The sequence below is a fragment of the Lepidochelys kempii genome, chromosome 15 (genome assembly GCF_965140285.1).
Source record: "Lepidochelys kempii isolate rLepKem1 chromosome 15, rLepKem1.hap1, whole genome shotgun sequence".
Classification (NCBI taxonomy): Eukaryota; Metazoa; Chordata; order Testudines; family Cheloniidae; genus Lepidochelys; species Lepidochelys kempii.
In genome coordinates, this window is record NC_136394.1 from 30,303,075 (window position 1) to 30,329,329 (window position 26,255).

The window sequence follows — 26,255 nt, forward strand, 5'->3', positions numbered from 1 at the left end:
CTCCCCCCACGTGGCTGTTCTTTCCCCTACATGTGTGTGAAGAACAGATTCCTCCTCCGCAGTCCACTGTCTGCACCTGTCTGATCTAGCAGCCAGGTCATGGTGCAATGTTAATGAAGTACCATCCAAACCCTACTGCAGGAGGGAGGAGGAAGGGCTGTTGACGAGGATGGGCAAACCCTTTCTCTAAACAAGATCTCCTTGATAACAAGAAACCCAGCTGGGAAAATCTTGAAGAGTGATGGGAGGGAAGTGGATTTAGGTTTAAATACAACACAAGATAGAGTTCCATCCTGTGGTTCTCCCCACAGCTACAGGGATGTTTGGGCATGGCAATCCAAGCAGCTCCACTTTGTGGAATGCTCAAATGAGCTGTAACAGAGAAAAGGAGGCTGAAGACCAGGTACCGGGAATTGTGCTTCCAAAGGCAGGAGTTCTGTTAGGTCTGTTGTGCCCTCGGCTCAAGCTGAACCATGTCTACAAAGGCGTAACTAACATTTAAGCAGATGGTGCAGGTATGGAAGAAGAAGCCACTTTGGGGCCTAACAATGGTACAGTCACAGGGGAGTTGGGAGCACAACCCACTTCATAAATGTGGTTGCCAAACTAGCATGGGGGGTGGGGGTGACTAGATGACCTCTTGAGGTCCCGTCCTGTCCTACCTCTCTGTGATTCTATAACAAACAGGCTTCCGCTCAGACTAAAATTTTATTTATACTTCAGACACATTTAAGGGCCAATCCAGCTCTTGTTGCAGAAAGACTTACTGCCTTCAATGAAGATTGGATCGAGCCCATTATTAAGACATGGACAGTACAGGCTTTTACTAGTTTGTGTACAGCTGCTATGGAAGGAGGACATGGCTCACAGAGAGTGGATTAGGTGTGTTCTCCACACCTTGTGGCGAGCTTTGGCCAGTGAGTACAACTCTTAAGGAGAGAAGCAGGGGAGCAATTTAAACAGTGATGACAGCTTTTCTCTTCCCTGTCCCTTAGTTGGTTTGGTAAGTAACAGTAAAGGCAAACAGCAGTCTATTGTCCCTTTGTGTGCACCGTAGGACTATGGCACTGATGACATACATACTGAATCCGCGTGCTGGTCTCGTATGGCTTTCTCTGGTCGAATGCACACTGCTAGACGCTAGAGGATACAAGTAAAGAAAAGGCCGGGGGTTAGCTACGGCTCTCGTGGCTAATGCAACTGGTGCCATGTTGGGACAAAAGCTGGGCCGTTTCTCTGCCTCTCTCATGTGCTATTGAAATGCCAGAAGCCTGGGCACATCCTTGTGATTCTCACATAGTTGATGGCACCATGTTGTCTGGTGCAGTTTAAGCCCATCACAAATGATGGTACGACCGCTCAGCGGGTGCACTGTGCTCTAAGGTTAATGCTGACAGGTTTCTCTTCGGGCAGGATGGCCCCTAATGTAATTGTGCGTGGGGTGTGGGAGCCCTGTGGATGGGAGATGGGGTCTTTCCCTCAGCTGAGGAGGAATGAGGGACTTTGGAACCTACTGAGCTGCTCTCAGATTGGTCACTACAGTGTGACGTGGGTTTGAAGCCTTTGAGAGGAACTGCTTGTCCTCATGGTTTTAGAAAGATTCAGGCTAATTCAATATAAACCCAGTGGCCAAGTTCACTCATTGGGGTACACCAGGGAGGAGTTCTGACCATTGTAGACCAGGGATAACCATTAGAGCCGTATTCCAGATGGGGCCCCATGGTCCCCTAGCCAGGCCTTGAGAAAGGCTTTAAAATGACTGTTGCTGGTCTAGGCCAGGCAGGCCAACAGTGCTAGCCTGGGCAAGTTTAAAACTAGTTTAATCTGTCATGATTTAATTGCCATGTGAACAAGGTCACTAGGGGATGAGCAGAACTTCTCTACAGAGCTTTCAGACCCTGCCGGCCTGTTGAAGACTTGACCCCTTTCAAGTCTTTCAAGCTGTGTTGCATCAAACTCTGGCTCCTACAATATCTGACCCACACAGGATTGTGACGCATGACACTTAGCTCTTCCTGACCTGTTTAAGGGATCCAGGAGTCCAGACCAGCTTGTACACCATGTAGAAAGGGATACAGATGAAGGACGATGCTCCTATGAGGTACCCCACTGAGATACTCCACTCGGGGTAGTGATAGTCAAACAGCATGAGCGGTGGCTGGTCCAGGAGAGAGCTGACTATTATAAACTGTTAGCAGATAACACAACCAACGTCAGGCGAGCACATTCATGGAACAGCGCAACAAGTCACATGCTCCACAACCACCCCTCGGCCAGTTTCAGTGAATTCACACCGGGGATGAATCTGACCTGGTGTCTCTTGTGAAGAGGGAACTGGTTAATTAGGGACATGTCAGAAGAGGACAAGTCTCCTCTGAGCAGCTAACTTGGCCTCTCTTACATGTGTCCTGTGCCACTGCTCTGCATCACACGATCTGACAAAGTGTCTGAGCAATGAAGGCTAAAGAGGCCAGTGGTTAGGCAGAGACTCCTTTCAGGCCAGCTGGGATGCCCCCACCCCTCCACCAGCAAGTCATGGGCCCTTCTGCAGTGCAAGGTACTGTGCCAGCTCCCCAGCACATGGGGGTACATTCATCCCTGGTGTAACCTCATTGAATTCCCAGGGGATCAGTTCGGGGGGATTATTTAGCCCTCGGCTTTGTGAGTTTAACGTCTTCGTTTAGGTACATTTGCAAGTGAGTTTAGCGCGAGGGAAGGGTCCTGCGCTCTCAGTCCTGGAGACAGACTCACTGTCTTTCTCCCCAGAATTGCTCCAGCCCAGGCAGCAGCAGTGCTAGCTTCTTCATTCTGCCCCACCCATGTGTTTCACCCCTGGTCTAAGAAGAGTTCAGTCTCCAGAGTCAATTCAGCCAGTGGCCTCTCTGCCTGCGCTGCCAGTAAAGGGGCCAGTTGGTGCCAGCTCTGAGGCTGGTTTTGTGATCTGTCCACCAGGAACTTGACTGAGGCCAGACTTATCCCATTCAGGCTGCCCCTGGGAGGGTCCCTTTACGGTGCTTGCATTTCAGTATCCGTCCCCCATGCCACTCCCCCAGGAATGTCAATAGAGGGCTGGCATTTTGTACACAAGCTTCATGCAGCCTGGTGGGAGCTCAGCAGCTACAACTCAGGTGCTCTGCGGACTGTCAGTGTCTCCTACTAAAGGGGAATGGCCTGGGATTGAGTTTAGAAATGGTAGTTCGTTAGTGTTTGCTGCTGGAGGAGAAGCTGTGGTTTCAGTGTGATACTTTGCTACTTATAATGTAAACAGATATTGCTGTATTGATGGAACCATCAGAACATTCACTGCAATCTCTCTCTCTCACACACACACACACACATGCCTTAGAAGTCTAGGAGTTTGTTTAAAACTTCTAAGGGCAAAAAAGGAAAATAAAATACAGAATGGAGGGGCAGTAGCGTTTGGGAGAATTTAGAAAGCTAGTGTGGCGATATATCACAATGTGTGGCAATATATCACAAAGCCATTTAAAACAGCATCACTAGGTTTTTTCCTCTTGGAATTATTTGTTCATGATTATACTAGCATTACCTTGAACTCGCTCTCCAATTAAATCAAATCAGCGTACAACATCTCACCAATCCCACTGTAAATATGAATGGATTGTGCAGCCTAACTTCATGCTCTTATTTCTCAGTGATTTGTATTCTAATCTTTAATGGCTAATCTGGATTTTAAACTGACATTTCCCAGAATTATATTCCTAACACTGATCCAGTTTGTTTGTGGGGTTTTCATCAGATGAAGAAAACAGCCCTCCAGTCACATGTCTGATTGGTATAACTCAATAATTTTCCTTCTGCCTTGATGACAACCTAGAATCTCAAAGTGCTTAAAACATTAATTAATCCTCACAATCCCTCTCCCTGTGCAAAGTAGGTAATATGAATATCCTCCTCGTTTTACAGATGGGGCATTCTTTGAAGTCCAGTGAAAGGTTAGCACTTCAAAGGTGATGGATCCAGTACAAAGATGGAGTTGCATTTAAAATAGCAAACTTGGCAGATTAAGCCACAGTACATTGCAGTCTAAAGTGTCAATAGCTTTATTTTACAAGGGGGAAATGATAGGGCCAAATTCATTGCTGGTGTAAGCAGGCATGATTGTGTTGACTTTAACTGAATTGCAGCTGCCAGCTGTGAGCTTGGCCCATGGTACATAGATTCTTATGAGCCTGAGCATATATTATATGGCCTTTTCTTTGACAAATACACAGTCTCAGTGAGTAGAGACAGCATGTCATGCTCCCTTTTGAACTTAAGAGTTTCCTATTGATTTCTTGCTACCACAGACAAAGGGGAGACTTTCCATAAGCAGCCCTTCTCCCTGACACATCCAAGTGGTTTTCTCTGTCACCATGAACTGGACAGGAAACTGCATGGGCATCTATGGGTCACAGGCTGTCAGGCTGCGTGCCAGAGTTCCAGCAAGCCGGAGAGGGACTTGCGTGGTAGAAGGTTAAAGGAAAGTTAGAAACTTAATTTTTTGCTTGGGACAAATATACTCACCGCTAAAAAGGCAGGGCTGATGGCAACCCAGCAGACCTTCCAGAATATCCCTGGGGTGAAGCCCAGCATGGCTTTGACATCGTTACAGAACCTCTGAATTCCTATATGGGGAAGCAGGGGGCAGGAAAATCACAGACATGGCGTCACTGTCACGGCAGGGAGAAATCAGGCAGCACATGCAGAGCAGAGGACGTATTTAGAAAGAGTTTCATGAAAGTGCTGGGAACTGCTGCACATGTAGGTGGCCGTCGTTGGCCCCAGCCATTGGACAATTCGTGCTCCTATAAACATTTATACACAGGGAGTCCATTGAAGTCAGTGGAACTTACTCATGTGCATGGAGTAAAGCAAGTGCGTAAGTCTTTGCAGGATCATGACCATAGGTTATTCTGGTGCATAATATAAGCCTAGTGCTGGAGAGGGATTTTTTTCTCCTTACCGTAAAACCATGACACAGCTATTGCTTCCAGTAACACCACCGCCAGAATTGAGCAACCGGCACCAAATTCCTCCAGCAGTTTGACAACATATGCTCCACCCTGGAATAACAAACACAAGCAGGCTGTAATCTTAGCGGCTCTTACATGGGAAGTGCAATGCTGAATTTTAGCCACTTCTATTGCACTAGTTTTCTCAAGCTTTCCAGTCACACTGGCGCTAACAAGCCCCATGTGCTGCTTGGGCGTCTCTGTGTATATATAAAGCCTGCTGCAGTTTCCACGATATGCATCTGAGGAAGTGAGCTGTAGCTCACGAAAGCTTATGCTCTAATAAATTGGTTAGTCTCTAAGGTGCCACAAGTCCTCCTTTTCTTTTTGAAGAAAATGAAGGAGACTTTTTTCTCTCCCTCAAGGTATTGGTTCAGGTACCCGTCATGGGGCTGATTGATTGAGGGAGTCAGTATAAAGGGAGACTGCTGGGACACGTTAAGAGGAGCTAGATGTAAAAACAGGGAGAGAAGAGTTCTATGTTAACCCTCCACCCCGCATGGAACAGGAACATACCAACAAAGCAGCATGGGGTCTGAAAAGGAAAACAAGGACACTTCAAACTACTAGAGTGTTTTGAATGTGTCAGCAAAATAGCCGATAACGGAGAGCCAGCTGATGAAGCTTATTTGGACTTTCTGAAAGCCTTTGACTAAGTCCCACACTCAAGGAAACTAATTAGTTTTGGGCTGAGGGGTACAGCTTTGTTATGAACTGACTAAGAGACATGAGAAAAACCAATAGCAATAAATGACCCATCGTGGTTCCCTCAGGTTTGGGCTAGGACTGTTGTTTAGTATATTTATTAATGATCTGGGACATGGCATAGACAGCAAGGTAGCAAAATTTGCAAGTGACCAAAATTAGCCAAGCTAGTTGAGGGTGGAGAAAGTTGTGAAGAACTCTAGAGAGACTTTCCCAAGCCAGGTGAATGCGTGGTGCAGTGGAAATTCAATGTTGACAAATGCAAAGTCATTCTGATTGGAAAAGATCAGCTGAACTGGGCTCTATGTTAGCTGTAGCCAGTTTTCCTGGCTGAACTTTTTGCAAAGCCTGTGATGTTGGGCCTGCAGAGGAAGGAGGTAGTATCTAATGTGGCTCAGGCTTACTCACGTGTGTAAGGGTGGTGAGAGAGCCCAGAAAGCATATGGTGATGAGGCTAAGTACGAACAGCTCCCTTTGCTTTTCTAGGATGTGAGGGTATTCGTCCATTACCGCCGTGATCACAGCTTCCAGGCCTCCAAACTGCAAAAGCAGCCAGATGAGACATTGGGGTGAGCCAGAAAAATGAAGCACAGGGTGAAATTTTGCTCTTGGTGCAATCCCACTAATGTGTGTGTTGGTTCATTAGCTTCATTGGTCTTTTCTGTGATTTACACCCATGTAACAGAGAGCAAAATTTACCCCCTCCCCAGGGTTTGATTTACAATTTCCTGCACAGATGTTATTGACTGTGGGGAACATGGTTTACCATGGTTCACCCTGGTTTATTTTCACATTTTAAAAAAAATCATGAAATCTTATAATAAAATGTTCAAATGAAATGAAATTTATAGAACACGAAAACCTTTTTTTTTTTTTTTTTTGGTGAAAACTTTTACACTTTTGTTTTTTCCCATTTTCCAACCAGCTTTACCAAAGCTCAAGTTCTTCTGGCATCTCAGGGGCTTGTAAGGAACATTGATAGGCCAAGTAACACCAAATAGAAATAGGGCCTGATCCTGAGACATGCTGAGCACCCATTGCTCCCACAGCCTACAGGGAGTATTGCTCAAGACCCAGTCCTAGTTCTTTTGAAGCCAGTATTCCACTCACATGGACTTTGGGGGAAGCAGGATCAGGCCCTTACTGAACAGAGAGGAATCAAAGACATGTTGAGTTCTTCCACACCTGGGTCATACTTAGAGAGGTACAGATGACGTATTCTTTGTTACCTTTCCTGCCCCCTCCCACCTGTGCACCCCGCCCCCCATTTTGAATGATATATAGCAGTGACCAAAAGTCCCACCCCAAAATAACCCTTCTGGGAGCGAGGGGCCTGGAATGTACAATCATGTCTTTCTTGGATCATTTTGCTCTCGCCCTATAGGGAAATCAAAGTACCTACCGTGCTGTCCAACCCCAGCGTGATCATCATGAGGAAGAATATGATGGCAAAGAAGGTAGAGCCCACCATATTTGCGATGGCCTCAGGGTAGGTGATAAAAAGGAGACTTGGACCTAGAAGGGAACATCAGGTTATGTCCTTCCATCCGGTTGCTATGAAAATAGTCTGTGATATGAAAGTCCCAGGGCATCTACTTTCTGCTCATGATGGCAAAAGCTGGAAGAAGTAAGGTGATTTTCTTCCCATGCCGGAAAAACATTTAGATGGAGATTTTCAAACGCGTGAGTGGCAGATAAATGTCTGTGAAAATCTTGCCCTTACTCATCCCTGCCAGGCATTACCAGTCCCTTCCTGGGTTGCTGGGGATTCCATCCCCTCCTGTGGCAGGTTATTCCATTTCCCAATTGACCTCGCTCTTGCTTAGTCTAATCATTTCAGCTTTGGCCATTGCTGTGTCTGTAGTCACCAATAGTGGGCACCGCACACAGTAGCTCCCTAACTTCACCCCACATTTGTTAGCTTGCAGAGGACCATATTCTGCTTTCACTTGCAGCCGTGTGACTCCAGCACTTTGACATTTCTAGGAAAGCTCCAACCTAAGTCATAGTCTGGAATCTAAACGTTCATGCAGTGATCACTGTACGGACACACAGTATTTAAGCCCTGTGAGGTTGGTCAGAACGGTCTTTCCTTATGATACATGGGGACATTTGAGGCACAGAAAGGGGAAGTGACTTGCCCAGGGTCATACAGCAAAGCAAGGGACATAACTCAGATCTTGATACTCAGTATGCTGGTTTCACCCCCAGTCCCTAATGCATGGTTCCAGAGAGGCAGCTTGCTGATATCCAGAGCTGGCCAGGGCTAAGGGGGAAGGGTGCTATTCCAAGGCTAACAGGTGTAAGGGAGGCAAACCTTTATCTTTTGCTACATCTTCCACCTCCATATCTCTCATTTCAGCCATGTAGCCCAGCACTGTGAAAATGACAAACCCTGACAGGAAGCTGGTCAGACAGTTCACTGCGCTGGTGACAATGGCGTCTCTGGAAGGCAGAACAGGAGTGGGTGACTTGAAGGGCAAGGTATTTCAAAAACTGGTTTTGCATTTGTATTTCTAGCCCCAGTACCTAGAGGCCCAAAACCTTCCCCTTATCCCCCTCCCCAAAGAAACCATAAAGTGTAAGAGCTGTAACAGTGGGGTTCAGTTCGCTCACATCATGAGGCACAAGAGGGATTCATTCCCATGTGGCTGAGTGGCCAGGACTGCTGCTGCTTCCAGCTCTGGAGGCAGGATTCGTGTTTGGAAAGGACAACTCTGCTTGCTTAGGAATGAACAAAGAGCCGGGCAGAATCTCCTTAAGAGTCCAAGCACCACGGGGTAGGGCACCCACCGGCGTAAGTGCTGGGATTTGCATTGCACCTGGGAAGTCCAATCTCTGGGACACTGACAACCAGCCAGAGGGCTGCCCAGCCTGCTCTGTGCAGAACAGAGAAGGCTTTACACTGTCAGAGTTGGGATTAGCGCTCCGGAGTGCCTGGCCGCTCCTCTCTCAGTGAGGATCCCAAAGATTGCACATCTGGAAGTTTGGATCCTGCAGTGACAATTGGTTCAAGGCAGCCCTCGGTCCAGGTGACAGCATGGTCTCCCCCGGTGCTGGGATGAGAGCACTGAATAATTTGGGGCGGCTGGCCCTGCCTGTTGGGGGTGTGACCGATATGTGCAGAAACAGCAGGGAGGGATAGCTCAGTGGTTTGAGCATTGGCCTGCTAAACCCAGGGTTGTGAATTCAGTCCTTGAGGGGGCCATTTAGGGATTGGGGGCAAAAATTGGGGATTGGTCCTGCTTTGAGCAAGGGGTTGGACTAGATGACCTCCTGAGGTCCCTTCCAACCCTGAGATTCTACGAAACTGGTTCTTTCTGGAGGGCAGAGACAGTTCTAAGACCCACCCAGCTGAGCAATCCCATGAAAGCTCCCAGTGCCCTCTGGGAATCCACTGAAAGGTGCCTAGCTGCTTAGAAGCAGCATTCCCAGGCAGCAAAGAAGTGGCTGCCGATACCCTCCCTCATCAGTGCATGTGAGCAAGAGGGTAGCTGGAGGCCCTTGGCAGAGGCTTGGGCTCGCTGTCGTGCCGTGATGTGGCTCGGGGTGCGCTGCCTGACCACACAGGAATTGCACTTTCAGGAGTATTTTTGCTCAGGCAGAGGCCCAGCCGCCCTTCTGCAGGTGCAGTTTGTGCCTTCAGAACTTGCACCTGCACCTTTGTACCTGGCAGAGATGAACTGGGGACCCCGTTCTAAGAACTTGCTCCTCTGGTTCTTCCATTTGCACTGGGGGGAATGAGGAGCCAAAGGACTAGGATTCTCACCTGCAGGCAAGAAGGGGGGACAAGCGGCAGGCCCACCGGAGGGAGCCTGCCCTGCGCTAGCCCGTGCAGAGATGTGGCTGAGTTTTTTGCGTGTTCTGCTGCACATGGGAGGCTCAGCTCACATCCCTGCTTCTGGCTATTCTGCCAGGGTGGAGTCTGCGGTTTCTTACCGGTAACAGTTGTTGTTGAAATGGTTGTAACTGGCAAGCGCGAGAAGAACACCAAATCCTGGGCCCAAGGAGAAAAAGATCTGGGCAGCAGCATCAACCCAAACCTGGCCAAAGAAGCAGAGACACTGGTTAGACGCAGGAGACCAGGTGGATCCCAGGGGCTGTGACCCGGCCAGGAAGCCCATCTCCCAAACACACACTGGCCGCCTCCCACTCTCAGGGAGACAGTGGCAGGGGGTGTGAATCTGGGCACCACAAATAGGTCAGCTCCCTTTGCGTTCTCTCTGACTCCCAGGCCGTGTGTAACAGAGTGCACCTCTTACCGTCTGTTTCTGAAATTTGCCTTTTGCCTCATTTTGAAAGCGCAGAAAAAATTCCAGGTTGGCCAGGGTGCCTGAGGCACCATGCCTCATGTGTATGTCTGCTCTTTTCAGGACCCGTCTGCGCTGGGCAATTGCATCACTCTGGAGCATGACCAAGAGGAGTGGTGGTAACTAACATGGTATTAGACTCAACTGAGTATAGACAGGGTGTCATGTCAGCAGGTCATGGTTAGCCCCAGGGATCCACTAGCTACTCCAACGCTGAATGCTCCATGCTAGATTCTTGTTTACACTGTAGCCCCTCTGCACCATTCTCACAATGACGACAGGTGTTACGTGTGTAAATGTAATAGTTCCCATGCAGCTCAGGGACCGGCTTTAACACAATGTGAGGTCCCAGTGCAGATGAGCCCTTGGGTTGTGTGTCACATTGGTGACCCCTATTTAAATATATTTTCCTGAATACTGTTTTTGGATGTGGTTCCCTTGCTCGCCCTTGCTCTCCAATTCCTCCTGGAAGGACACCCCAGACATAGAGAGGAGTTGGGGAGACAGCTCTTCTAGGATGAAGGGAAGCAGGTGTCCTTCCAAGGGTAATTTAGCAGCAGAGAACTTGAGCAATGACACCTAATTCAGCTGCAATCTAAGCAGAGAAATCAGGATGAGAGAAGGGATGAGGATGTGAAACTGCAGTACTCCCGAACCCTCTCCTGGCATCCAGCTACACAGGGGCTTGGCTCACAGTTCCTGGAAGAAGTGATGGCTGCAGCATGATTGGCTGTGTATCTGTTTTGAAAGGTTTTAATTGGAAAGTATATCACTGATTACCTTTAATGAAAATTCTCAAGTGCAGCTCTGCACTAATTACAGACAGGAAGTCTGTTGTCAGGCCAGCTTTACAAAGATAGGGCGAAAACACAACATAAATAACACTCAACGGCAAATGAGATGGGTGATTCAATTAAAGATTTACATTTCCAAGAGCTTGTCCAGTGCGCCTCTATTTTCTGAAGGAATAATGACCCCATTACTCTCTGGGTCTCAGATCTGTGCTGCGAGTCTCTGCCAAATGAATCCGCAAGCACTAGCTGCTGGGGGGGTTGGGGTGGCATTTAAAGGCAGTTGAGGTGGATACAGCAGATGTACCATCATGTGGGAGGATGGGAGATCCAGGAGGTGCAATTAATGTCACATTAAGCACATTTAATGCTGCTGCCTGCATCATCTCCCTCTGATTGGTTGCTCTGATCACATCAGCCCCTCCCTCTGAGTCCCCCCTTCTCTACCACATTGCTTACACATTGCTTTGTCCTTGCCTTTAGACTGGGACTGTTCAGCCTATGAAAGAGACAACAAAGGGAGGATATGTTTGAGGTCTATAAAATCATGACTGGTGTGGGGAAAGTGACTAGGGATGTGTTATTTACCCCTGCACATAACACAAGAAGCAGGGGTCACCTAATGAAATTAGTAGGCAGCAGGTTTAAAACAAACAAAAGGAAGTACTTCTTGACACAACGCACAGTCAACCTGTGAAACTCCTTGCCAGGGGATGTTGTGAAGGTCAGGAGTAGAACTGGGTTCAAAAAAGAACTAGATAGGTTCACGGAGGATAGATCCCTCAATGGCTATTAACCAAGATGGTCAGGGATGCAACCCCATGCCTTGGGTGTCCCTAAATCTCTGACTGCCAGAAGCTGGGACTGGATGACAGGGGAGTAATTGCCCTGTTCTGAAGCACCTGGAACCAGCCACTGTCGGAAGACAGGATACCGAACTAGATGGGTCATTGGTCTGACCCTGTGTGGCCGTTCTTGTGTTCTTTAAGGCCCCGCATGACGTAGCCCCAGCCTGTAGCTCCAGCAGTGAAGGGCAGTATGGTTAGGGCTATGTTACCATTATGTCGCACTCAGAGCAGCGGGAGGCAACATGGCAGAAGAAGGCCCATGTCCAGTCAACACAACAACCTCCAGCCTGGCTGGTGCTGGCAGAGATCCTACACATCTGATTGTCCCTCATGTAGCCAAGACTGTTGAGTTTGGGCTGGCATGTGTGGAGCTTACCCTATGTCTGTCCATGCTATACCTGTCCTGGGATAGACAAGCAGAGGCCTGATGTCTCCAGGGCTGTCAAGCCAGCTCTGACATCACAGAAATGGTTTTAAATATAAAAATGAAACAGAGCACTGAACCTGTCTTAGCATCTTCCAGGCTCTTGGGTGGCTCCTGTGCACATCACTAAATACAACAAACCCCTGGCAGCAAGGAGTGCTCCTTAGCAGGTCAGAGCCTGTGAAGAGGCTCTGCTGGGTGTAACTTACAGCAGTGCTCATGAGCTTCTCCCAGTCGGGTCTGAGATAGAAGACGATCCCTCTCCAAGCCCCTGGCAGAGTAGCTCCCCGAACCAGCAGGATGAGGAGGACGATGTAAGGCAGCGTAGCTGTCACCCACACCACCTGAAAGGAGAGACCAGACAAGGGTTTCAGTGACCAGGAGAGACAGACGCCGGCAGCTCTTCTAGGTCACATCCAGCAAAGAATATTAATGCAGATATTCGCAGGGTTGTCACCAATGCTCTGTGTCAAATGGCCTCCCGTCTTTGTGTCTGAGCTGGTGAGAGACGAACGGAATTCAGTTTTGGTGGCCACTGTTTGGAATGATCGCTCAGCTGGGGGAGGTCAGAAAATGACTCTCCAAACCTCAGTGACGTTAGAGTCTGCGCCTGGCTTGCTGATCAGTGGTGCAGTTAGCTTAGAATGGGTTCGCTCATTGCCTTTGGCAAATGTAGGAAGTAATTTCACACCTCCCAGGTGATGCTGCACTGCTGAGAAAGGATGATAGATACAGCTTGTGGGGGGACTTAGTAACAACTTTGGCAGGGAAATAGCTAGATGGACCTCATGTAGTCTTTGCAAGACTTAGATCTTACAACTATGCATTCCCATGTCTGACCTGGGAGTAGGTGGGGGAAGTTTGTGCTCAGGGGCACGGCATGTACTGATCATTCAGATATAACAGTTGGAACAGAGGTTACCCTAATTGATCCTAACAACAACATTCTATGCTATGTGCTTATTCTGGAGGCCTGATTTGTGCTGAGCCCCCACTGACTCCAAGTGGGCACCGCACGAGCGGGCCACCACGTTTCCGACAAATCTTGTGTCAGTGAAAAATGCAGATTCAGCAACATCAAAATGTTTGGGGAATCTATGTCGGTTTGGCTGACTTGTTTCAGTTAAAAACCAGACACAGCTTCTGAACAAGTCAAAATGTTTCAATTTTTCAATTCAAAATGACTTTTTGTTTTGAAAGTTCCTTCAACTTTGTTTTTGTTTTTTTTAAATTAAAACAAACTCTTAAATGCTTGAAATCAAAGCAAAACAATTCATTCAACCCCACATAATTTTTTTCAACTTTTTGAGTCACTGAAAAGTTTAAAAAATTTTGTTTTGGGGTTGGAGTGAATTTTTTTTTTTTTACTTGCCATTGAATCAAAAAATCAGTTATCTGCACAACTCTACTCAGCACTGCTGGAAATCAGGCCAGGAGGTGTGTTTTTTGCTTCCGCTTCCCATTTATTTTTCTGCAGACTGTAGTACAGCGTACAGACAGAACCCCACAATTATGGCTGGCAAGCAAGGAGTGCCCAGTTTCAAGGGCACCTTAAATTGTTGAAAGGGACTGTATTTAGCACTGAACTGGAGTGAGTACCATCGTTGCAAGCTTTGGGGCAGTGAGAACATGAGGCAGACAGACTGTAGGAGAAAACCACCTGCATTTCTTATAGACTGTCCCATGGCGGCAGAGCAGATATGAGTTACAATATATTGGATGAATTTTGCCTTTTTTCTTTTATTTGCAGATTGCCAGGGATCAGATGCCAGAGTTCTCACGTGTGTTTATTATTGAAATGACTCCCATATTTCATGGGTGAGCAATCCTTGGGTGGCAGACCTTTGGCAATATGCAATCCCTGCTCTGTCAAGGAGTCCCATCCATTACAGCAGATCACAAGCGCAGTGAATGCGCTGTACCAAGCTCCTCTGCTGAGGTGCTTGCTTGTGAGATGCCAAGTGCTAGGGGTGTGCATCTACCCAGCAGGCCCTGAGGGTTAATGCACCAGGCTCTGCGTTAGCCGTATGATGCCTCTGCACTGAAATATGATGTTATTACTCATTCGGACGCTGCCAGGAAGATCCGGTGTGGGAGCCCTCCTTACCTTCCCTGAGGTTTTCACTCCTTTCCACAGGCTGAAGTAAACAATCGTGAAGATGAGAAAAAGGCAAAGGATAAGCTGCCAGCGGATCCCGCCAACGTCATACAGGCCACTGGATTTCTGAATCTCAAGGACCTTTCTCCTGTGGCAAAAAACCCCGGCGGCTTAGTCACTAATACAAGAAAGAGAAGGAAATGCTGAGCCATTGTCCACTGGTAGGCTGATGTAATGGTCAGATCTGACACTCTGCCCCTGGCATGCACAGTCCAGAATGCCCTTCGCCAGAAGGAACATTGTCAAGCTGTGACAGACCTGTAGGAACCACGGTCGAGAGGGCAAGGCCGAAACCTAAGTGCTGGGACTCCTACATGCTGCTCTTCACCCAGTCCCTGGCTCACTGTGTATAATGGCCTCGGGTTGGCAAATCACGTAACCACTCTATGCCTCAGTTTCCCGGCATGTGAAATGAGGGTAATACTACTTACTCACCACATGGAGCAGCAGGAGCCATGTTTGTAAATCTTGCTGAGAGTCCCAAATGAAAATATAAAGCAGTGTTATTATGTGTGTGCCTAAAACGGAAATGCCAAGGATCATTCCCTCTGCTACTCTGCACAGTAGGCCCTCATGCTGAGGCGCTGTGGTGACTGGATGCCAATGAGCAAGAGATTCCCTCCTCGCCCAGTCACGTAATCCACTTACATGCACTTACGTATAAAACTCTTCTGCTGGTGACTTAGAGAAGGTGGTCCAAGTCACGTTGCTCTGTCCAAAGTAGTTGGTGCAGTTGGGGGTGTTCCAGGGATTGTCACAGCTTGTCCAGGGCAGGGTACCAGTGAAGGAGGAGTAGAAATAATACAAGGCCCAGGCGATGATGGTGTTGTAGTAGAAGGAGACATATAGGGCGATAATGCAAATAGCAAAGCCAATGCCTGTGTGCAGAGAAGGGTGAGGTCTTCAGAGGAGCACATCATGGGGTCCCTGGGAACCAGGCAGTCCATGCATATTGGTTCTCTTCCACATCAGCCATGGCATCCCTGCATAACTCCATGGGACTGAGTGAGAGCTGTACACAGAGCATGGATTCCAGGGATTGGAGCTTTATTCCCATGCACTGCTAGTAGTTAGTTGTGTCAAGCCAGTTAATGAAGTTACATCTGGGATGAATTTGCCCTATTGTGACAGCTACTTATTTCTGTGGTTTTCCGTATTTTGGACACTGCTGCTTTTCGAGGAGCAGGGGAACAGGTTGGGGGAAGGGGAAGGAATCCCGGGAGTGGGGTCAGGGATCTGGGGAGCTTGGACAGCCGTGTGCTGCAAGGCTCTGTGTGCTGGGAAGGAGGGGCAGTTGAGACATGGAAGAGGTGTTATCTGTGAGCTATAATATTACTGCAGATGCATCTCACAAGGGGTGACAATGTACCTACCTTCAGCAGGACTCCTATTTACCTTAATTTCTCTGGCAAAGCAGAGGACACAGCCCGTTAATGCTAAGGGAATGTTGAGTTTCCAGGGTGGGGGCAGGGTGTCTCACCTTTAAAGATGGGACAGATGCGTTTCCAGATGGAGATAGCTCCTGTCCTATGAAACTGTCCCAGGGCCAGCTCCATGTAGAAGAGAGGTACTCCTCCAAAGATGGCCATCAGAGTGTAAGGAATGAGAAAGGCCCCTGCAGAGAGAGAGGCAAAACCACCACAGAACATCATGGCATCCACAGCAGCAAAGGCAGACTCACAAGCCAGCCAGGCAGGTTGGGGATATCTAGCATGTCCCCGCTCCAGGACTGAGTCACCGATCCTGCCCCTCTCTGAGCCCAGGGCAGGCACCTGGGCTCAAACCCTGCCCTACTAAAGTCCGTGGGAGTTTTCCCATTGACTTCAACAGAGCCAGGATTGCACCCCGAAGTTACAGCTGTGACTTTCCTGCTACCTCATTGACGCAGGGCTGGTTGCACAAGGGCTCTGCGCCCCTCATGGCAGCACTGGAAAAGACCTCTTCCTACACAGCCCACATCGACATCCGAACCCTGACAACAAGGGACCCATTTAGGTAGCAGACCTGCCTGCACACAGGTAGGTATGTACCAATCCCCCAGCTTCCTGGGGAGTTGATGCTGGTGGAGTTACACAAAAGGTGAATTTGGCCCATCTTCCATGCAATATGTGGGAATGTAGATGAGAGATCATTTACTGAGTGGGCTCAGTGTCTGTGGGACATACTGCAAATTCTCAACAACACTATCAGGGTACATGCATGCTTGTAACGGAGCCAATGAATCAAAGTTTTCTCCCTATGAGCTGTGGTAACACACTGGCTTTTATGAGTGGTTGGATGTTCTGAAGTTTGTATGCGATTGTATCATTACTTGTACGTAAAGGGGCCCAATTTTAGCCAGGAACAGACAGATTGGCTGTAACACTGGGCAATGCAGACGATCGGAAGGGAGAGAATGAGATATTAAGCACCTTTCAGGTTTTAAAGGCTCTACAGACAAAATCCCAATGAATATGTATCGTCACTCAATGAACTCAATAATTAATGCTGTAATTTGCATTATTCATAACAATGCTGTAATTACCAGGGTTAGACTTGTGCCCACTGGATTCTTTCTAACTGGAACTGCTCTCTCTATTCATCAGAATACCCTACTGGGATTAGTTAACTTACCCCCCACGGCTCCTCTCTCTGAAAGTCCTATATCCGAGGAAATGGCTGTTTTATACTACCCAGTGCACATGTGGGGTTTTCCTTTAGATGAATGGTCACTGGCAAGGGGTCATGTAGGGAGATGTGGGTATCACATGAGTTCCTGTGAATGTGAACAAGGGACATTTAACTCCTTCTGCTCAGGAAGGTACATGACAAGGTGGGGGTGAACCTGCAAAGGTGTAGGGTTCCTGCTTGGATCAGCATCCAGAAATCTGGATACTTCTCGAAACTATCTAAGCCCCCTGCAACTGCAGACTCAGGCTGGGAATCCAAGAGCGAGGACTCATTAAACACATTTTCCAATATGCCAGTGTCGCACTGACCCCAGAAAGCTGGAAGACAAGGGCGAAAATGCCTGCTCAGCAGCTGAAAGGCTGCAGTGGCATCAGATCCGTGCAAGTGGAGGCAGTGAAGGAAAGTGATCTGGATCCCAAGGGAATTCATGGCTATTCATCCCCACCATTGCCCCACTCCCGGGCCACAGGATGAGCTACCACAGCAGCCAGCAACAGGGACGGTGTCTTGCTAGATGTCTGTACAGCCCCAAGCACAATGGGAACTGACCCTGAGCACAACTGTAATTTAAACCATAGCGGTGGTAACATGAGGTCATGTAACCAATGACGCTGGGTCTCAAGGGGGAGGAGAATGGAAGAATTGTACTGAACTCTCAATTTACAATCAGAACAGGCATAGCCACGCGGCAACCGGTGCAGATGGGATATAGAGCTTGGTTATTATTGGCTCAGCTGGGTCGTACCATTTAAGCACAGCCCGGAGTGAGGGGCAGGGCAGAGCTGCGCTGAGCAGGGGAAGCAATGGGAAGCATTGTACCTTGCAGATACAGAATGCCACCCAGAGCTCCCAGGTCTACAAAGGCTGAACCTGTGCAGGATGCAGCTTATTACTCCCCAGGAGGATGCCCCAAGGGGAAGGGAAGCTCTGACTCCATCCCCTTTTGGAGCTCTGTGCACAGGAGCATGGGCTTATAGATTCCCTCATGGTGTCAAAAGACTGACTCCAAACCTCAGTGGTGTCAGGCAAGGGCAAGAGAGCGGGAAAGTGAAACGGTTTGTAAAGGGGAAGGCTGCCAGCCCCTGCTCTGCACAGCACAAAGAAAACAACCAGCACCTGACAAAGTACACGGCAGCCCACACTTCTTTCAGCTCCACTGAGCAGTCTCATTCTTGGTAAGCTGGGGAAGGATGCTTCAAAACCATGCTCTCTCTTCTGACCGGGTCCTTTCAAGCATGAGCAAACTGCAACAACTGGGCAGGAATAAATGGCATCCCGCGCCCAAACACGAGCATCCGTTGCCACTGGCCACCTTTTGTAGAAGCCAGGTCAGTCTTTCCTAGCAGGATTTCTGACCACAGATTTCAAGCACTAATCACAAAAGCTGCACTTGCTGCCCCAGCGGTGTCAGAGTGTCCATTAGCCCGAAAGGGGATGATGCTGTTTAGTGGCTGGCTGTTTTCAGTGACTGTAACTCCACCCTTTACTGCTGTCAGTTGGAGAGGCACAAACAATCCTGTGTACAATGGTGTCCCTAGCCTCTGTTTGCCAGAAGCTGATGATGGGCGACAGGGAGTAGATCACTTGATTCCCTGTTCTGTTCATTCCCTCTGGGGCACCTGGCATTGGCCACTGTTGGAAGACAAGACACTGGGCTAGATGGACCTTTGGTCTGACCCAGTATGGCCGTTCTTATGTTTTTATGTACAACTAGGACCCCAGAGCGCCTCTTAAAGGAGCTAGAAACTAGGCTGAACAGCCTGTTGCTTGAAATCTGTATTTGATATCTTGCCAGGAGCAATGACCCCCCCCCACCCCCCCGACAAGTACTGCTGCAGCAATTCGTGTGCGTCCTACTGGAGGTCAGCAGGAATAGTCGCATGAAATGCGAACAGAGGCATAGAAGGATTGAGACCTGGTTCACGACAGTCTCTCTAGCCTGCTCTGTATAGAATCTGATCATTTGCCAAGGGAGAGAACCAATGCTGGGCACCTCTCTCTGCAAGGAAGGCAAAGGCTGCAAACTCCTGACGGAAGCAAGGCTGTGCTAGCTGCCGTTGCTATTTGCTACTTTCAGGGAGCGTTTTAAATGTTAATAAAAAAAGAAACGTGTTCACAGTAGACAGAGTTTGAAAGTTTCCTCTTACTTTGTAGGTAACTTGCAGCCCACAACTGTAACAACTGACACCGCATTCAATTTTCTGGAGGGAGAGAAGCTCAGAAACTGGCTTTTGTGAAAGCAGAGGGTTGGTCTTGGAAGGAGAGCTTAGGGAATGGCCTTTTCTTGAGAGTGCAAATAGTTCTGTAAGTTCTATTGTGTGACAAAAGCAGAATGTCTGCGAGGAAGGAAAGCCAGTTAAAACACAATTACTTTTATTAATGTATATTAGGAGCATAAGTGACGAACCAATCAGATCTGATGTGTGCTCTCTCTCTCTCTCTCTCTCTCCCCCCTCTCTACTTCTCTCTTTGTGCCATTTCCTCTTTCTTTCCTTTATTAAAGACACCCTGTGATTGTTTTGACAGTTTTATTAAATGGCTTTACTTTTATATTTACTTGGCACATTTAAGAAAAATATGCTCAGGCCAAATTGACCAGCAAGGAGCTAATGGCTGCCCTCAGTTTCACTGGGGTTAATCCAGAATAACTCCATGGATTTCAGTGTAGATATTTTGGATCTACATGGCTGAAATAGAGATCAGAATCCAGCCTGCAGTGTGTAGCCTGGCATTAATTATTTTCTTCTAATTTGCCATGCATGAAGGTGTGATACCCAAATGGCCATGGCTTTTGGCAGTGGAATCCACTGTGTCTTCTGCAAACAACACAAAGTCTTCATTTTCACTTTCTTAAAAAGGATTTTTCTACTCTTGTTTATTTAAAACAGTTTGTTTGCTCATCAGTTGCTGGAAACCTGTTCTAAAATCAGGATTCTGGTTTGTCTTGAACTTTCAGGTAATTATTTCTATCAGAAAGAAATAATCGGAATGTTTAATTAATTGGTTGAACTGCTGAAATCTGTTTTATTTAGTTCTGAAGGCTAGTACCATGGACAGCTCCTTAAGGAGCTATTTGGCTTTATTTTTCAAGCCCATAACCGTGCTAGCCATACACCTGTAACCCTGCACAGTCATCTTAAAGCAAGGATGTTTTGGACATTTGAAGTTATGATCTTAAAATGTAAACCATCACAAGTGATCAGTTTCTCAGACTGGGAAGACTGCAAAGTTAACAACAACCACACGGGATTTGATCTTTTTGGTCCCATTTGTCATTTGCCGTTTTCTTTTTTAAAAACTTCTATATTAACCATAAAAATTGCACTTCCCCCCCATATTCACAAATTCACACCTCTAATCTCACGAGGATCAGCATTGCTGGAAAGATATTTAAAATAAGAGCAGGTAAAACAGGAAAGAGAGACAAATCCCAGCAGAAGTTTTGTCATTCACTGAACTTTCTGGGTTCACAAGAAATGCTGTAAGAACCAACTAAACAAGAAAGAAATAATACATTTTTAAAATTTGAAAAATAAAAAGTCACTTTCTTTTCTTTTGAAGAGGATTACAAAAATAAAGCTGTGTCCTTACCCCCTCCGTTCTGATAACAGATATAAGGGAACCTCCAGACGTTGCCCAAATCTACAGCAAATCCAATCACTGATAAAAGAAAATCCATTTTTTTGCTCCACTTGTCCCGGGAATCCATTTGGGTCATGAGCAACACAGGGTTGGCAGTGTGGCTGGGGTTTGTTTTTATATCCTGTCTGGGAAGGCTATCCGCTTGAATTGGAGAGTTTTGTTCTGACATTCTGCCTCTGATGCAAATCCTGCAGGATTCAAGCTGAAGAAGTTTGAGAAGGGAAGGATTTTTTATGGCTCATGACAGCTCCAAGGAGGGGAGTGTCACACTGACTGGGCTTCTCCACCTCCAGCCTGGAAATCCACACCAGGAGAGAGGAGCCATAAGAAAGACCCATCCTTTGATCAAAGGCAGGAGGGGGAGTAGAGAAAGCATTTCATTTAGAGCATATCACTGAAATGCTGGGACCAACTGTATAGTGCTGGTGTTTTAACAGGTTCTCTTTCTAGAGGTTTGATATCAGCACAGGCGTACACTGTGCTCTTGTGCAGGGTGAAGTTGTTACAAGGCAGAGCGTGACATTTATCATTATCATTCCTACTACGTTAGGTTGATTTGGAACAATTCAGGTTAAGTGAAAACGTATTTTCATGTTGCTAGCCTGACCACTCCATCCTACGTTCAGTTGCTCTTGATTATATCATGGGCAGGGCTGGCGTGGCAGGTTCCATAAAGACCATGGATCGATGTATCTGTACATAGACCTAGCATTACTTCTCATCAGAAGCAGCAGTTCTGCTTTGCTCTCACACTGTCTGATAAACAGCTATGGGTTCATTCTTTGTAGATTTTTTTTAGAAAGCCACAGTCTCCTTAAATTACTAATAATGGACAAATTATAATGACTTCAAGGACTCTACAGTTCAGTCTTCCAGGGGAAATCTGTCCTAAGTTATGACTGACTTAAAACGTTATTTTACTAGGTAGGCTGCAAAAGATACAAATGAACTCACCCAAAACACACTGTTTACTCAGATTACAAAAAAACATGGTGCCATTATGAACCAGCAGGCGGGTATGTGTTTCCAGTTCTTACAGTGAACTTTCAGAATTCTCTCTTTGCATTATCCTTTAAGGGTCTGTCTAGGTTTACATTCTCCCTGTTTCTTATGTAGCAAAGGGCTATGGGCTGCCCCCAATAAGCCATCTGAAAGTGAAATAATTTTTTTGCAGAGCAAATGTTATTAGGAAAGGGATTGCACTATCATAAAAGGTCATTACACTCTTTGCAATTTGATTGGCATCTTGACAAATTTTATTACCAACATAATTTCTTTGGCTTGGTTCAGTGCCAGAAACACTGACATAGAGAAACAAATAACTCAGGGACTATTTTGCAGAGAGAGAAGTGGATTGGCGGGTAAAAATGTTATGAACTCTCCTAGCGCAATGCAAAGCCTGTCTCAAAATAGTAACCATGAAAGGAAAATAGGCCCTTTGGCACATTGATCATTTTTACCAGTTTACACTCTTGGGCCCAATCCTGTAGTTCTTACTCAAGCAAACCCACCACTTAAATCAATGGGAGTTTAGCTTGAGTAATGGCTGTGGTTTGACACACACCCCCCCGCCCCGGTTTTCTGCAGCACTATATGAGAACATAGGATTGACAAGTCTTATATTTCTTACATTAGCTGGTCTAGTTCCTTAAACTATCCCTGGGCAATGGAGCTATGCTGATTTGTACCACTTGAGGGCCTGGCCCAATATAATCTTTTGCTACAGCACAGAGGAGTGGTAGGTATATTTGTAGCTCCTCAATAACTTTGGCTGCATTGTCACCTGTATTTTGATTGCCTTTGTTCTTGTCTATCAGCTATATTTAACCATTGATATTCCAACCTCTTCTGTTCCAGCATCTCCCTCTCTCTCTTCAGTCAGACCCTGGACTCTGTTCATGCACTGCTATAGCAGCTGTATTTTTACTAAGGTGTTACCAGCCCTGGGCTACCTGCACCCCTCAACATGCTAGTGGAAATCAGTGGGAGATTTTGGTACACAGCGGTTGTCAGACTGGCCCCTTAGAGTGCAGCGACTGCCCCAAATCCCTGGGAGAGCTCAAAGGACAAACCCTCTATTGATTTATTTATTCTCTAAGGAATCCTGGTTGTTCTCTCCCCCTGCATCACCTCCCCTGCAATACACAGAAATGTCTCACCACAACGGCTATTTTTGCCTAATACTTTGTTTTCTTTTACCATAACAGAACACTGTGAGAGACCATTGAAGCTCAGCATGCCGGATCACTCCACTGAGCCAGGAGGCCCTCTGTGTGAGAGACGGCTACCCCATGCCCATCACAAACAGACCAGCTGAAAATGGGGGCATCCAAGAAGTGGGTGGCAAGTTGGACAAGAAGCACAAAATCAGTTTGACTTCAGTGGCTCAGTTCTCTCCTGGAGGGAAGCAGCCCTGTGAGCTTTGCAGGTGCAGGATAAAGAAAGAATCGTAGAATCATAGAATCTCAGGGTTGGAAGGGACCTCAGGAGGTCATCCAGTCCAACCCCCTGCTCAAAGCAGGACCAATCCCCAACTAAATCATCCCAGCCAGGACTTTGTCAAGCCAGGCCTTAAAAACCTCCAAGGAAGGAGATTCCACCAGCTCCCTAGGGAACCCAAGGGCTCCATGAAGGCCAAGGAACCCAAATTCTGTAACCAGCAAACTTCCTTTACAGCCACCCAGACCCTGCCCTCTTCCAGGGCTGAAATAATGACAGTGGTGCAGGCCCCTGCCCTATAGCCTCCATGCAGGGGGATGCGGCTGCCCTGATCTGCCGTAGTGTTTCACTACTGTCGAAATTTGTAACCGTAGCCCTCGCTGGATGTTTGACAATAGCCGGGAACTCTTCATGCACAATAGAACTGGGGGGGAAGGGAGAGGAGAGAAGGGAGAAAATTGGCAAGAAACTCAGATCACGGCATCTTTTGTGGCATGGAGACTTCTGTTGGTGTTGGGGCGTCCCTCTTCTGTCAAACATGGGGGGCTGGATGCAGGCCCCTCCACGCACTGACCAGAAAGCGTTCCTCAGGACACTGCTACAGAACAGCTCTTGCCACTGCACTTTCAGCTCTGCTGGCCTATGGTTTCTCAGGATAACTCTTCCTGACCCAATTGCTGGGCTGAGTTGTTATGCTTATTACCATGGATTATCTGTACTGCCGTAAAGCCGAGGGCCCCCCTGTGTGCCAGGCATTGCACAAACCCAGAACAAAGAAATGGTCCCAGCCAAAAGAGTTGACTGACAGTTGAAATAATCTTAAAGTTACATGAATTTTAAGTCATCTAAAGCGCTCAGGAATCTCTGTACCCAGTGCCCTGATAGACCGCACTGATGACGTCTCAGGGTTTTTTGTACAAACCCTTATGGGGCTCCTCAGGGGTCCCTATGCCTCACTGACACCACAACCCTCTGGGCTCGGCTTACAAGTGAACAGCTGCTGTCCTGCCAAGTGCTCTGGGCTCAGAGAGCCAAGCTGGGGTCTCTCCATCTCATGCATCATCACCAGTATCACAGGTTCTGCAGGGCAAATAAGACCCTCCGTGGCCTCTGTGCAGCTTGGCCACCCCTCTTGGGCTCCCACCCATGTAACTGGGACACCACAAACTGCAGACGTGCTGCACGGTGCACAAGAGAATCCAGATCACGCTCTCACAGGTGGGCTGTCTCCAAGGGGCTCACAGAAACACCTTCCGTCCTTCAGCTGAGTGGATCTAACCCCGAGCCCTGCCGGGACAGGTCTGCAGGGTAGAACAGCAATTTAAATGTTGTTACTGTTCCTAGCCGTTGGCCCCAGTGAGCAGAGGGCTGGGAGCAGAGTGGCGGGTGGTGTTCAGAAGGGATCTGAGCCCCAGTCCTGCAGGGAGTTCTGCCAGGAGAAAGCAGGTCACTCAGCTCCATGGTCCAGTTCATCCTTGGCCCTCATAGTGACTGATGTCAATTGCTGTGGTGATTTTATGTTCTGAGGACACCTGTCTGGACGGCATTGGGCTGAGACGACCAACTGGTTTCACATTGGCCATGGATCTGATATCAATGACCTTGGGTCATTACTGACCTGTGCCAGGTTTAAAACAGTGACCTCCAGGGGACAGGCTCTGTCCCCAGTCACTGAGGGCCTGGACATTCCCAGAGTGCCGCATGATTGCCAGAGGGCCAGGAAGCGAGCGGCATTTGCAAAACGATCAATGGTCCAGTTCTGGATTGGCTGATATCAGAGCAAGAGCTGCTCCAGTGCCAGGTTTTTCACCCACCCCTCAGCTGTAATTAAGAGGAACTACAAAAGAGATCAAAATTGGACATGTGGTTAGTTACCGGCCGGATTAACAGGTTTCCATGACTACGTGACGTCAACTATTTTACAAACTCCACCATTCTGCACACCTGTGCAGAGACCAACTCTGAGGGGCACAATAGCACTTGCCGATCCAGCCTCCTACCCAACACTCAGCAGTGACTGGCTCCATTAAGCTTTGCTCACGGAGGGACTGGGGGATCAGGGGAAACTTTTTCCTGGAGGCTTTTTATAAATTATTCACATCTATGCAAAATCTATTTAAAACAGTCGAATAAAAATATGTCAATATGAATGTGCATCACGTAGCTGAAAACTGCTGCCCTGGCGGTCACTCGCTGAAGCAATTCTGGGAGAATAAAACATCTGTAAAGGAACGAATACGTTTCAAGAGGTGCAAATAAAAGGCCAAATCCTCAGCTGTCATAAATCAACCTTGTCTGTTGGAGTCAAGGGGGGAGTGCGCTGATCTGCACCACTGAGGATCCAGCCCAAGCCCTGACAAGCAGGGAGAGGTTGTGACATTTTGCTGTCTAAATGCACTGAAACTGCTGTCAATGGATATTTAGTGTGTGGAGCTCTGTCGATCAGCATGGTGATAAGGAATTCCACGCCATCGTCAGCCCCTGCTGCTGATTTATTGAGTCTTCATAGATTGCAGTTTAATTCGGAACAAAAGGGATTTTACAGAAGTATCAATGAGCTGGAAAATAGGATCCCGTCCAGTCCCTGCCCACCCCGGTCATGCAGCATCTTTCTCAGTCACCTGATCGCCAGCACTATGCCCAGTCAAGTTTTAGCTGTCTCCGGCAAGGGTGTTTCCGCCATTGCCCTTGAGAGACTGTCCACAACCTACTCATAGAGCTCACTATTAGTGCCAATGCAGCCCCCCCTCCTGACCTAGGGAGACAGCCAGCCTGTACGGACTAGGACGTGCTGTTAAACGGAGTACATAGTGCAGAAATGGTACGTGTCACAGATGCTTCGTAAGGGCCTTAGCCAGCTCCCATGGAAGCGAATGGACATTCACTTTCCATTCGCTCCCATGAGAGCTGAATTGAGCCGAAATCTCCAATAACGGTGTGAGCAAGAGAGCCCTGGGAGCTGGGTATAATCCCTTTTCTATGTAACCAGCATAGTGCCTCTCTCTGTCCTGCATCTGTCCACATCCCTCCCCTGTGCACTCCCCACCTGACCTACAGCTAGTTGGCAAGAATTTCTTCTGTACATTGGATTTGATGACAGCAATACAGCTGAAGCAGGGAGTCAGTGGTGAGGAGGCCTTGGGCTCCTGCTTTCCACAGCCATCAATTTCACCCCGCATGAATACAGAACAGGGGTGAGTGCAGCTGGAGCAAACTGATAAAAAGTCTGTCCTTCGTTTTCTGGGTACTGCTG

General features: G+C 47.7%; 1 protein-coding gene across 1 annotated transcript; it reads right to left on the minus strand.

Moving 5' to 3' along the window:
• Positions 1-1,059: 1,059 nt before the first annotated feature.
• On the minus strand, positions 1,060-20,732 carry LOC140898893 (sodium-dependent serotonin transporter). The gene is made up of 13 exons (XM_073313419.1): positions 20,513-20,732; positions 15,732-15,866; positions 14,910-15,129; positions 14,201-14,339; positions 12,303-12,437; positions 9,660-9,763; positions 8,038-8,165; positions 7,123-7,235; positions 6,129-6,260; positions 4,967-5,066; positions 4,528-4,628; positions 2,021-2,188; positions 1,060-1,140 (listed from the first exon to the last, which is right to left on the minus strand). The coding sequence occupies exons 1-13, from the start codon at positions 20,730-20,732 to the stop codon at positions 1,060-1,062; spliced, it is 1,776 nt and encodes a 591-aa protein (XP_073169520.1).
• Between the last annotated feature and the right edge of the window lie 5,523 nt (positions 20,733-26,255).